This window comes from Aspergillus aculeatus (genome assembly GCF_001890905.1).
Source record: "Aspergillus aculeatus ATCC 16872 unplaced genomic scaffold ASPACscaffold_7, whole genome shotgun sequence".
NCBI lineage: Eukaryota > Fungi > Ascomycota > Eurotiomycetes > Eurotiales > Aspergillaceae > Aspergillus > Aspergillus aculeatus.
The window spans coordinates 561171-574905 of NW_017962982.1; the positions used below are offsets into that span (position 1 = coordinate 561171).

The following is a 13735-nucleotide window of genomic DNA, read 5'->3' on the forward strand; positions in this document are numbered from 1 at the left end:
GAGAACCTCCTCAAAGCTCGTCGCCGGGACTCCGGCGCCCCGGATCTTGCCGAGTCCGCCAGGCCCACCAAGCCCTACACCACCAAGGCCTTGGCGTCCGGGCCGACCTCTACATCAAATCAGTCAATCGTATTTGAGGGGGTAGGTATGCCACTGCCACTTTCCCCTTGGAATAAATCTACTTTCTGTTGCACAACAAGCATGTCGGTTAGTTCACTCTCTCCCTCAACCAGATATCTCACCCACCAGGTATCTCTCCCACTAACCATCCCTCCGAGATTCCCAGACTCCATCAGGGTATGCCCGCCTCAAGTCCACCATCCCCTCTGGTGAGCAAAAATTGACCACAACCCCCCTGACAGAGTCCTCATCGCGGATGAATGCATAGCTGCCTACAGAGAGCTGCTGTGTACGCGAGGGCCCCGCAAGCCCAAGTTCGTTCTCTATAAGATCTCCGACGACGAGCGGTCGATCATCGTGGACGAGCGGTCATCCGAAACAAGCTACGAAGCATTTCTGGGAAAACTCACCTCGGCGACCGACGGGGAAGGTCACCAGGCACCTCGCTATGCAGTCTACGATGTGGAATATGACTTGAATGAGGATGGTCGCAGGTACGTCTCAGGATGACATCTCGTGGGGGCGGGACAGAATAAGACCATTTAGGTTTGGTTCACTTGCTAAGGGTGTGTGTGCGTGTGTGTTCACGCAGAGCAACAACGGTGTTCATCAGCTGGATGCCGGATGCCACGCCGATGCGGGTGAGTCTTTTCTCAATTCTGTTTTTGGTGCTAGCGGAGGCAACTGATGGTCGGGATAGCGCCGGATGCTCTATGCTTCGAGCGAAGAGCAGCTGCGAAGGGCCCTTGATATCAAGGTTTCGATCCATGCAGATGATGTACATGATATTGAGTGGAGGACGGTTCTGAAGGAGGCGAGCGGTGGTCGGCTCTGAGACTTTTAGTCGCTTAGAAACTTGGCTCCCGGGGTGGGCTGCACTACTTGAAATCGGGAAGCTTGGTGATGGATATGCCCAGCTAAAGGTGTCTTGGCTTCGTGGATTGCGTATATAGCTATTAGAGACAGCATGTTGAGGGTATGCTGATTTCAATATTGATACATTATTCTTATAAATTTGATTCTCATGACCCGGATGAATGGAGAATGAAACCATTAACGACAGTAGACAAGATTGAAAACCTGTTCCATGGACTGAATGATTCTTAAATGCTGGCGGTTACAACCTTTGTTCAAATAATAAAATTAATTAAAGTATAGTAAAACTAAAAGATTTTTCCAGTTTATTGTTTTCTATATTAATAAAAATAAACACCATCAAAGATACTCCTCAATCAAGGACCGTCTCTGAAGAACAGATCATCACCTGTGGGAGTGTCTCGGATCAGAGCCTCATATATTTCCAGCAACGCCGGGTCCAAGGTCGACTGCGCGACGTCCCGCTCGTCAATCGCTCCCTCTGGTGCTGTAAAATCCGCCCCCCAGAATTGATCACCACCACCACCACCACCACCACCACCACCACCACCATCATCATCACCATCCTCTACCGGCCGACTGCTCCAAGGCTTTTGGTGCGGTAAATACCCGTGGCCGGTTTTGAGAGATTTGATATAGTTGTGCTGAAAGGTATCGGCGGCGGTTCCGTCGGCCAGGTCCGACGACGCCGGCAAGTCGCCGCTCAGGTCTAATTTCTGGGCGGCGGCGATCTTTCGAAACAGCCGGTCACAGATTAAAAAGGCATTACGAGCGCTGGAGCTCCGGTGGCCCATGGCCGACAACCACCGGAGACATTTCTTCGACACCCGAAGGATCGTCTCCGGTTCCTCGGCCGTGCCCTCGGCCCCTTGGCCCTCGGTGGTTTCGCCGCGCTCGGTGACCCCGACGGGGCCCACGCACAGCTGCAGCAGAACGATGACCGATGCTTGCATCAGGTAATGCACGATCGACCACCAGGGGCCCATGGTGTACAGCCACTCCAGATCCGGCACGTCCGGGAGGATCGAGATCAGATCCAGCGCGGACTGCAGACAGACCAGGGACCGGCTGTTGTCGAACCAGGAGCGGGGGCGCCGGGCGCCAGCTGTGTTCTGCGCCTCGGGCCGAGTGAGGCAGGGCCGGTTCAGCACGATCTGCGCGCTGTAGAAGCTGAACGCCAGCAAGACCTCTTCCCGACACGTGATGTGTCCGGTGAAGTGTCCCTGGCTGTCACTAAATGTCCAGGGCTCGTCAATGCATGAGAGCCAGTCGGTCAGTCTCTGCTGGTACGCTTTGATCCGGTTGCGTGACTCGCTGCGCGTGTCGGGGAAAGATTGGATACTATACACGGCGCTGATCGCCGCATGGCTGATCACGGCGAGGTCGGTGGTGTAGAAGAAGAACAGCGAGCTGTTGGACCGCACAGACTTCAACCATCGGGTCCGCTCCTGCAGTTGCTGGGGACTGGCATGCAATGTGAAGGGGAGCTCCTGCTCCTGGGCTTTGGCCCGCAGCAGACGATCGGTGGCGTCCGACTCATGCAGCTGGTCCTCGTCAAAGGGGATCGGGGCGGTGACGCTGCAGCAATGCCAGTCGATGCACGACGTGCGCCCCGTCGCCGTACAGAGCAATTGTTCTAGGTCGACGATTGACCACCACAGCCGGGACCGGAATTCTTTCGACTCGGAATCCAAGTCTGGATCGATCACTCGGAGATTAAGCCCCAATGCTATAGCAGAGCGGGCCGCGCAGCCCACCAGTTGCCATGACCTGGCGTGAGTCAGTTGTGAGCCAGAGGCTGCTATAATGATCAATTGCCTGCGGTGCAGTTGGGGTTGAGGCATACCGGCTGATCTGACCAGCACCCAGATAGTACAGCGCGAAAAGCACTCGGATCTGGACCTGTTGGAGATCCACATCGTCCAAGATCGAACTCTGCTTCTCATTGAGCGCAATCGCTTGGGAAAGGAAGTTCCGGTCCTCGAGTTCTCCCTTCCAGTGTTCCTGGCGTAGCTGAACGTGGGTGGCTCCGATGGCAAGGACTAGGCTGAGTATGACGAGCCAGCCTGGCCGAGGAGATGCCCAGCGATTGCTCGAGACACTCTCGTACTGCGTGTAGAACAGTGATTTCATTAGAATTGGAAACGACGTGTGGGTGAACGAAAAGTAGGTATCAAGCAGGTGGTCCGCCCACGGCTTGGGCAGCATGGCGTATAGGTCGCCATGGCTCGGTTCGGAGATCGCCAGATGATCGAGATGGTAGTTCAGGGAGACGAAATTTTCCTTCTTAGGCTGAACGTGCTGCTCCGAATCCGAACCTCCAAGGCCACTGACTTCGGCATCGAGTCTCTGGAGCCAAGCAATCTCCGAGCCTTTGCCTATGAACCCCGTGGACCTGCTCTGTCTGTCTCTGTTAACATCAACATTAAGCGTGTCGACCTCATCAAGGGAGCCCATCGACGAAGAGGATGAAGCCGAACAGGGTCGTTGGGGCTCTTCTGAGACATGGGATTTCGACGTTAGAGCCTAGCACCGAGCTTAGTGTCTTTTTCGCCAGAGCTCCAAAACAACGGCTTACCTTCACGGAATCCGCAATATAGTCGGAGACATCCGAACTGAATCTTGTCGACAGCTCTTGCGTCAATCTTTCATAGAAGGAGATTTGTTCTTGGACATCCTGATATTTCAATTAGCATGCGAGTGGTATTCTCATACGCATTCAACAGGCCGTCTCGGACCTGAAGTTTCTGCCGCGCTTGGGCTTCAATCTTCGGAACCAGGTTCGATCTATCTTGCAAGAGCTCGACAAGCTCCCCGAGCTCTGTCTTATAATTTCTCTCATAAGCCACGCGGATCCGATCGAGTAACAGGTGTGCTGAGCTCAGCTCCTGCTCGAGCCGGCGCAGGGCCAGCTTTTTCCGTCTGTCAGACTCTTTGACAAAACAACACTCGGTGCCTGCTTGCAGGCATTTATCGCATGGGACCTCTCCCAGACACTTGAGGCCCGATATGCGTCAGTCAGTCAAATCGGAATCATGGAGGCAATGGCTTCGAGCGCCACATACTTTGGTTTTCCGTCTTTTGCAAGCTTCACAGGCATTAGATCGTTTCTTGATGGGCTTGACGTCGATGTCTTGCGCCACTGGACTGATGCTTGAAGCAGGAGCAGGAGCAAGAGGCCGCAGAGCCCTCGAATTAGAAGAAGTCATATGGACCGTACAGTAAGTATCGGATCAAAGGGTCAAACTATTTCTAGTCACACTTGGATGAAATGAAGTGGGGACCAACATGCGGAAAAATACTTCCGACCAACTGACGCGGGGCACTCAGTGATGTCATACGGTTTATCCCCGATCTCGCCTCCTGTCTCTTACATGCCATTCTGCACCAATCACCTTTCCAGTTGGGCTGTTGGTGGAGTAAACTCAGTTTATCATTTCCACTTGTAGAAAACTGCTTTGAACCAGTGTTGCTGTCTACTTGAGTACTGTACCAAGCTTATGAACCTCTTTTTTGTACAAGGGTACAGACAGGCAAGCCTTGTGCTCTGGCCGGGATCGGACTCGCTTTTGTCTTGCCGACTTGTTTGCCCCATCACAACGAGCAGCCCATGGCCCACGTCGCAAAAGAGATTCCATTTGTCTGGGCGCAGTGTGGTTTAGCACCATGCTCCAGTTACAACATGCAGATGAAGATCTTGGCTGGACTTGGAGGGGGTCAGGTTTTGGCGTCGCTGCTTATGTAACGGTTATTGGAGTTAACCAACTGATAGTAGCTATACTAGGTAGTCTCTAGGTGATGAAAGTAGCGCTAGTGATTCGTTTGGTCCGACGTACCCCGGATTTCTCTCCCTCCGAGTTTCGTCCGTCCCGACTTCTTTCCTCCTCATCTCTTGTACAAATACTCGCATCATCGTTCTAGACTCTCTTTCAATTCTCATTCTTTCCACTGGTCTCTAAGATTACTCACTTGAGATGCGACTCGTGAGCAGCAGATTGTCCGTTGGCGTTGCCTTTGCTGCTGGGGTGCGTCTGGTCAACCTTCTCCTCCATGCGTCTAACCAACACCAACAGCAGCCAGTCTTGGGGATTGGATAGAAGGAGGGACACTTTACCTTCGGCGCACCTGAGCTCGACGCAATTATCGCGGCCGATTTGCGTCTGTCCAACGCAAAGACACTCCCAAAAGCTGTCCAGATCTCACCTTTCATGCAAGGTTCTCCCCGTGGTTCACTCATCAATTTCTGCTTTTCGATCATCCATTCGTTGATGATCCTTTCATCATGTAAGTTTTTTCTTCGGGGCTTTTCTGCTTCCGTAGGGACAAGACCCGACTGTCATTGATCCCTCTTCACACTACTCATCCTATACAATCACTGTGATGATCCCCGGACAAGTGCTTGATGGTCCGGAGTCGGTGTTCCGGCTCGGTGTTATCGAACCGGGTCATTGTGTCACGTCTGCTGATCACCCTAATCACATTCTTAAGAAGTGAGTTCTCCAAGAATTCTGTCCCATGCAGTAATACACTTTATCCTAGCACATCCCCAGCATCTCTTAAAATCTATGCTTGCGAGGTCTCACTCCGTCGTTTACTCTTGGAGGGCTGAGAACCTCGGAGAGTGAAAACCTCGTAAATCTGTTCCAAAGGCATTCAGTCGCAATGACAGAGCCAGCTGCCTCATATGCCCCCATTCCCATAGCCGTGGTGGGAATGGGCTGCAGATTTGCCGGGACCGCCACAAATCCAAAGGCACTATGGCAAGTACTGGAGGAGGGAAGGAGTACCTGGTCCCCGATCCCCTCCTCGCGATTCAACCTTGATGGAGTCTACCACCCAAGTGGCGAAAGATTAGGAACGGTGGGTTAATGAAAGACGATTCAGTGCCATTCTTGCTCGAAGCACTCACAGCTCTTTGCTTGGAATAACGGGCCATTGACTGCGGATTTAGACGCACGTTCGCGGTGGCCATTTTCTAGAGGAAGACCCGGCTTTCTTCGACGCGGCGTTTTTCAACGTGTCAGGTGAAGTTGCCAGTGTACGTCCTCCCCTTGTGTCAATTCATGGATCAACGCGATGGTGAATGTTGAAACCTCGGCTAGTGTATAGATCCGCAGCATCGACTTATACTTGAAGTTGTTTACGAAGCGCTGGAAGCCGGTAGGTGTTCTCCCACAACCGGCTTTCCCCTTTCTTAACGTTGATTCAATATTCGCAGCCGGGATCCCCATCGGAAGTGTAGCCGGTTCAAACGCTGCAGTCTTTGCGGGGACAATGTCTCACGATTATCAGGATTCACTGTATCGCAGCCCGGAAACTCTTCCTAGATACCTTGTCACAGGTAATGCGGGTACAATGGTGGCCAACCGTGTCTCCCACTTCTATGACCTTCGCGGCCCCAGTGTCACGATTGACACCGCATGTTCGACAACTCTGACTGCTCTTCACCTTGCAGTACAAAGCCTACGAGCCGGGGAGGCAACGATAGCCATCGTAACCGGGGCTAATTTGATGTTGAGCTCCAACATTTTCACAACCATGTCCACGTTAGGGTGAGTGTGCATTTGCCGACGCGGTATGAGTACATGGTCCGTATCGAGAGCGCGTGTTGTACTAATCTGGCGGACGGCCGAGGAGACAGTTTCCTCTCGCCCGATGGGGTATCATACTCGTTTGATTCGAGGGCAAATGGATATGGGCGTGGCGAGGGGGTTGCTGCCATCGTTCTCAAGCCTCTGTTTCGTGCGCTGCAGGATAATGACCCGATCCGGCTCGTCGTTCGCGAGACAGCGCTCAGCCAAGATGGCCGGACACCCGCGATCAGCGCTCCAAGCGCTGAGGCACAGGAGCATCTGATCCGGGAATGCTATCGGAAGGCCGCGCTGAGCCCGGAGCAAACATCGTACATTGAGGCGCACGGGACAGGGACCCCAGCCGGCGATCCACTCGAGCTCCGAGCCATTTCGGCGGCGTTTGACGGCCAGCCCCTGCATATCGGCTCTGTCAAAGCCAACATTGGGCATACTGAAGCTTCTAGTGGCCTAGCAAGTGTCATTAAGATGGCGATGGCATTAGAAAGATGCGTGATACCACCGAACCCAAGTTTCCTGCAACCCGAGGAAGCATTAATTGAGAGGACAGGCCTTAAGGTACTGCTGCGATTGCGCCGTGGTTGAATATGAAACCTTAGCTGAGTCAATCGCCACAATCATAGATTCCTTTCTCTCGTCAACCTTGGGCCCCGGTGGACGGAGCTCGCCGTGCATCAATCAATAATTTCGGTTTTGGTGGTGCGAATGCTCATGCGATCGTCGAAAGTTATGAGCCCTTGGAGGAAATGTCGCGGACTGAAGCCAACGGCTTTGCTCGACTATGCGAACTATGTGACGATCACGCGGAACCAGATCCTCCAGGGCGGATCTATGTCTTAAGTGCAAAGGATGAGCGCGGTTGCCAGCGAATGATATCGGAGTTAAGTGACTACCTCACAGACACCAAATCTCCCGACGAGAGGCAAATTCTGGCGAACTTAGCCCACACGTTGGCCTCACGTCGCTCGAGCTTTCGATGGAAGGCCGCCTGTGTAGCACAGAGCCTAGCAAGCCTGACCTCAAGGCTAAGCAACGAGGGGACCAGGCCTCGAAAATCAGCCGATAAAGTAAGGCTGGGGTGGGTCTTTACCGGCCAGGGAGCACAGTGGTTTGCAATGGGCCGCGAGTTGATTAAAGCGTACCCTGTCTTCAGGCAGGCACTGCTCGAGTGTGATGGTTACATCAGAGACATGGGAGCGAGCTGGTCTCTTTTAGGTAAAGTCCAGAGGCGAGATTGAAGCAGATCTCGTAGGCATGACACTGACTACCGCGTCATACTAGAGGAACTTGATCGCGTCGAAGCGGAGAGTCGTGTGAACGAAGCCCAAATCAGTCTTCCATTGTCCACATCCATTCAGATCGCTCTTGTTCGCCTGCTCTGGTCATGGAATATCCGTCCGATGACCATTACTAGTCACTCTAGTGGAGAGGCAGCAGCAGCTTACGCTGTCGGGGCAATCACAGCACGGTCGGCCATAGGGATCAATTATATACGCGGTGTCTGCTTGTCAATGGGTCAGGGGGTGACGTCTATCCAGGGAGGCATGCTGGCTGCGGGATTGGGTCGCAAGGAGATTAGCGACTACATCGACAGGGTCCGAAATGAGAAAGAGTGCTTAGTGGTAGCATGTGTCAACAGCCCGTGCAGTGTAACTATGTCGGGTGATCTTGCTACGATTTCAAGATTGGAGGAGCTGTTGAATGCTGATCAAATATTTACCAGGCGCGTCAAGGTCACCCATGCATTCCACTCTTACCATATTCACGCGTTGGCGGATGCTCTCCGGGATCCCCTAACAGATATTCTTGAGGCGGACGATAGCGACACGATAAAGCCTTGTGACGGTATAATTTACACGTCCCCGAGAACTGGGAACCGCCTCGACGACATATGCCACCTCCGAGATCCCACGCACTGGGTGTCGAGTATGAAGTATTGTGTGGAGTTCGAATCCGCATTCCGTGCGATGTGCATCGACGAAGAGCTTCAGACACAAGAGATCGATAAGATCATCGAAATCGGCCCCCATGGGGCCCTTGCCGGTCCCATTCAGCAGAACTTGCAGCAAATACCGGAGCTTGCCGCACTGGAAATCTCTTACGTCTCCTGCCTGGCAAGGGGCAAGAGCGCCGTGAAAACCATGCAACTTCTCGCTTTGGACCTCCTCCTCGCGGGCTACAACGTCGATCTCACTGATATCAACTTTCCACATGGAAGCGAAGCCGCAAAGCTTCACGTTTTGGTCGATCTGCCCACCTATCCCTGGAATCACCAGACGAGATATTGGAAAGAACCGCGCAATAGTAGAGCTGCCCGGCGGCGCACCTCTCCTGTCAATGATCTGATCGGGTTCCAGGAGCCTTTGTGTCCCCCGTTTGCGCGCTCATGGCAACATATCCTCCGTGTCTCCGAAGTGCCCTGGCTGCGTGACCACGTCGTAGGCTCACATATCGTGTTTCCTGGCACCGGTTTCATCACTATGGCTATTGATGGACTGTCTCAACTCCGTCAACCCGACCCAAATTCAAACGTGAGCTACGTCCTCCGCAATGTCGACCTGATTCAGACGCTGATCCTATTTGCGGACGGAGACCAAGGGGTGGAATTGCGTCTAACCATTCGTGCCACGGACCAGAAGAGTCTCGGAACCCGGGACTGGCAGGAGTTTTCGGTTTACTCGATCGTCGGAGAGAAGGACGAATGGGTAGAGCACTGCACAGGGCTGATTCGCATCGAGGCCAATGATACCTCTAGCCACCCTTCTACTAGACAAAGTACGAAGCCTCCGCCATGGAGCCGGAGGACGGCGCCGCAGGATTTGTGGTCCTCGCTATATGCTACCGGGATTTGCCATGGGATTTTGTTCCGGAACATCGAGAGGATTGAGAGCGATGAGCAGGGAAAGTCGTGGTCGACTATGACTATCGCTAATACAGCGAGCGCAATGCCGCACGCCTACGAGAGCCAGCATGTTGTACATCCCACTACGTTAGACTCGGCGATTCAGGCGGCTTACACCGTGCTTCCATTTGCTGGGACACGAATTGAAACCACCATGTTACCCAGACACCTTGGCTGTGCGAAGATTTCTGGTGGACTCGTCGGATTGAAAGCGGGTGAGCAGCTGTGCGTACAGGCCATGATGCAGGATCAGAGTCCTTGTGCATTCGAAGCTGATGTAGCGGTATTTACCGAGTCAAATTCGCCGCCAAATGCCGTCATCGAGTTGAAAGAGCTCACGTTTCAGTCGGTGGGGATTGGAATCGGCGATCACAAGCAGAATTTGACTACAAAGGATAGTCCCCTTAGCTCCTGGCATTGGGCTCCGGATATTACGCTCGTGAGCCCCGCGTGGCTTGCGAGGGCTCTGAATGCTGAGACCCAGCCTGAAGAAGTCGAGCTCATGTTGGAGCTTCGACGGTGCACGGTGCACTTCATCCAAGAAACCATAAACGATCTGCACGTGGAGGATGCTGCGCTGCTGAAAGGCCACCTCGCCAGACTTTATGCCTGGATGCAAAGCCAGCTTTTATACGCCACGAATGGGGAGTTAGGGCAAGGCAGTGCCAAATGGCTGAGAGACGATGAGGCGGCGAGACTAAGCCTGCGATCCAGGGTGGCTGCCAACAGTACCAACGGCGAGATGGTCTGTCACCTGGGGCTCAAACTACCAAACATCCTTCGTGGGGAGGCCGACCCTCTGCAATTGATGATGGAAGATCATCTGCTATCTCGATACTACGGCGAGGCAATCAAGTGGAGTCGGTCCAACGCGCAGGCCAGCGAGCTCGTGCGCCTCTGCTGTCACAAGAACCCGCGCGCTCACATCCTAGAAATTGGCGGCGGCACTGGGGCTTGTACACAGCATGTCGTAGACGCCTTGGGGCCCACGAAGCCGGTCGGCCGCTACGACTTCACGGATACCTCCGTCGCGTTCTTCGAAGCGGCGCGCATGCGGTTCTCGAGATGGGAGGACGTTATGGACTTCCGCCGGTTGGATATCGAAGCTGACCCCGCCGCGCAGGGCTTCGAATGCGGATCTTACGACGTGGTGTTGGCGTGTCAGGTCCTTCATGCCACGCGCAACATGCGGCGCACATTGGACCATGTGCGTCAGTTGATGAAGCCCGGGGCCAAGCTCATTCTCGTCGAAACCACCCGAGACCAGCTCGATGAGTTTTTCACTTTTGGGCTCCTTCCTGGCTGGTGGTTCGGAGAGGAGCCAGAACGCCAGTCTGGCCCATCATTGACCCCTGAGATGTGGCACAGTGTACTGAATGCTACGGGGTTCAGTGGCGTGGACTTCGAGGCCCGCGACTGTGATAGCGACGAGTTCTATATGATTAGCACCATGATGGCCACGGCAGCGCCGGTATCATTTTCAGATGCACAGATCGAGGTCCTTTTGATATATCTCGATCTCTCTCCGCCCATTGCTTGGACCCAAGATTTGCAGGTTGCCCTTGGCCGCAGGAGCAGTTCTTTAACCTCACTACGGGAGCTTAAGGGTGGCTCTGAGGTCGAGGGAAAGATTTGTGTGTTCCTAGGGGAGGTAGAACACCCGATACTTGAGTGCGTGAGAGAGAATGAATTCCAACTCTTGACTTCAGTGCTGCAGATGAGCCGGGGCACGCTATGGGTCACCCGTGGAGCAAGTATTGCGTCGGAGGACCCATGGAAGGCTTTGCACCTGGGCCTGCTACGCACCCTCCGCAACGAGAATCCAGGCAGCAAGTTTGTCTCATTGGACCTTGATCCCCGACGCGAGCCGTGGACGGCTGAATCTCGTAATGTCATTGCAGATGTCATGAATGCCTCTTTACTTGGTTCGTCGCAGAAGGAGTTTGAATATGCAGAGCGGGATGGTGTTGTGCTTGTGCCTCGCTTATTCAGCGAACCAACCTTCATCCACGAGGAAGATTCCATTGTCATGGAGCAATTTCAGAATGAAAAATGTCTGCTGCGATTAGATGTGCAGACTCCAGGGCTACTGAATTCTCTCCACTTCCGCATGGATCTTGCAGACGCAGCTGGGACAGATGAACCGTCAGACGACTGGGTCGAGATCCAACCAAAAGTGTTCGGTCTCAACTTCCGTGATGTCCTCGTAGCCATGGGCCAGCTAGAAAGCGATCGCGTCATGGGTTTTGAATGCGCTGGTGTGGTTACAAACCTGAGCGAGAAAACTGCAGCTGCAACCAAACGCGGTCTCGCAGTCGGAGACCGGGTCTGTGCCCTTCTGAAAGGGAAGTGGGCGTCCAGGGTGCGTACAGCCCGAACCAACGTCGTTCGCATTCCAGAGACCTTGAGCTTTGCACAAGCGGCTTCCATCCCATTAGCGTTTACCACAGCCTACATATCTCTCTACACTGTTGCTCGGCTGCGACGGGGTGAAAAGGTGCTGATACACAGTGGCGCGGGAGGAGTTGGCCAGGCGGCCATAATTCTTGCTCGGCTAGTCGGAGCTGAAGTTTTCGCCACGGCTGGAACCCAAACAAAGCGCAATTTTCTCATCGATAGATTCGAGGTAAGCCCCGACCATGTATTCTCGAGTCGAGACTCCAATTTTGTTGCCGGCGTCCAAGCTTGCACTGGCGGCAAGGGGGTGGATATGGTGCTCAACTCACTCTCTGGACCTCTCCTGCAAAGCAGCTTCGACTGCCTGGCTGACTTTGGCCGCTTCGTCGAGATTGGCAAGAAGGACCTTGAGCAGGATAGCCAGCTTAGCATGGCGACTTTCGCGCGGAATGTCTCGTTCTCCTCGGTCGATATCCTGTACTGGCAGGCGTCCAGGTCGGCTGAAGTCTCCAGAGCAATGTCGGAGGTTGTGCGGCTTCTGGAACAAAGAACTATAGACCTGATTGGACCGATCTCAGAATACTCTGTATCAGCCATTGAGAAGGCATTCCGTACTATGCAGGGCGGGCAGCACGTTGGAAAGATCGTGGTGACTACAACCGGGGCGGACATGGTTCCTGTTCACCGGGAAGTTATACCAATCGTGCTGAAGCCTGACGCATCGTACCTCGTCGCTGGCGGGATGGGTGGTATCGGAAGCCGGATTTGCGAGTGGATGGTGAAGCGGGGGGCACGACATTTACTGATTCTATCCCGGAATACGCGTAGGCGACCATTTGTGACTGGCCTACAGCAGCGGGGCTGTACCATACGCCTACATGCCTGTGACATTGCTGACGAGGGCCGACTTCAGGCAGTCCTTGGACAGTGTCAGGAGGATGGCATGCCGCCAATTCGAGGCGTCATCCAGGCGGCCATGGTGCTTAAAGACACCCTTGTCTCGCAGATGACGGCCCACGACTTCCATACCGCACTACGCCCGAAGGTTCAGGGCAGCTGGAATCTCCACAATATTGCACCAGACGTGGACTTCTTCGTTATGCTCTCGTCTCTCGTGGGTGTCATCGGTGGCGTGGGACTCGCCAACTATGCGGCCGCGGGGGCGTTCCAGGATGCGCTTGCGCAGCATCGGACGGCTCAAGGCAAGCACGCCGTCACCATCGACCTTGGGATGGTCAAGTCGATCGGCTATGTGGCGGAGGCCGACCCAGCCGTGGCAACACGACTGGCCCGGATGGGCTATCAGGCCATGCATGAGGCAGAGGTCCTGGCCGTGCTCGAGCAAGCTCTGCGAATGTCTTCGACGTCGCCCGCGTTATCCTCCCCTACACCCACATCGCCCGCTGTGATCGTCACCGGCATCAACACGGGCCCTGGTCCCCACTGGACCGGCGCGGACTGGATGCAAGAGGCGCGCTTTGCAGGCATCAGGTATCGCGATCCCGTGTCAGGCCACCAGCATGGAGCCTTATCGTCCACCCCCTTTCATGACGATAGTCTTCGCAATCAGGTGAGCAGTGCCACTACCCAAGAGGACGCCACTGCTCTGGTGGTGCAGGCGATCGGGCAAAAGCTTGTGTCTATGTTTGGTCTCGCTGATGCTGAGATGTGTGCCAACCGAACCTTGGCTGGGGTGGGCGTTGACTCACTCGTGGCGATCGAACTGCGCAACTGGATTACCGCCCAGTTGAAGGTGGATATCTCTGTATTCGATCTGATGAAAGGAAGGACAATTGCTGAGCTAGCGGAGGTGGTGACGAAGCGGTGCGTGGGAGCTCTTTGGGAGTGA

The 13735-nt window shown here is 54.2% G+C and overlaps 3 protein-coding genes across 3 annotated transcripts; 2 read left to right on the plus strand and 1 right to left on the minus strand.

The window, feature by feature from the left end:
* Positions 1–339: 339 nt before the first annotated feature.
* On the plus strand, positions 340–940 carry ASPACDRAFT_19353 (actin-binding ADF family protein; the record flags this gene model as incomplete). The annotated part of the gene is made up of 3 exons (XM_020198883.1): positions 340–614; positions 713–761; positions 821–940. Coding segments are annotated over 3 exons (444 nt in total), but the record flags the coding sequence as incomplete, so codon positions are not given.
* Positions 941–1352: 412 nt separating this feature from the next.
* ASPACDRAFT_42820 (Zn(II)2Cys6 transcription factor) lies at positions 1353–4205 on the minus strand (the record flags this gene model as incomplete). The annotated part of the gene is made up of 5 exons (XM_020201157.1): positions 1353–2766; positions 2843–3522; positions 3575–3673; positions 3735–3992; positions 4062–4205. The coding sequence occupies 5 exons, from the start codon at positions 4203–4205 to the stop codon at positions 1353–1355; spliced, it is 2595 nt and encodes an 864-aa protein (XP_020056575.1).
* Positions 4206–5658: 1453 nt separating this feature from the next.
* ASPACDRAFT_28570 (type I polyketide synthase) lies at positions 5659–13735 on the plus strand (the record flags this gene model as incomplete). Its single annotated transcript, XM_020199575.1, has 7 exons — positions 5659–5856; positions 5948–6034; positions 6099–6156; positions 6215–6548; positions 6638–7145; positions 7211–7802; positions 7869–13735. 7 exons carry the CDS (start codon positions 5659–5661, stop codon positions 13733–13735), a joined length of 7644 nt encoding a protein of 2547 aa, XP_020056576.1.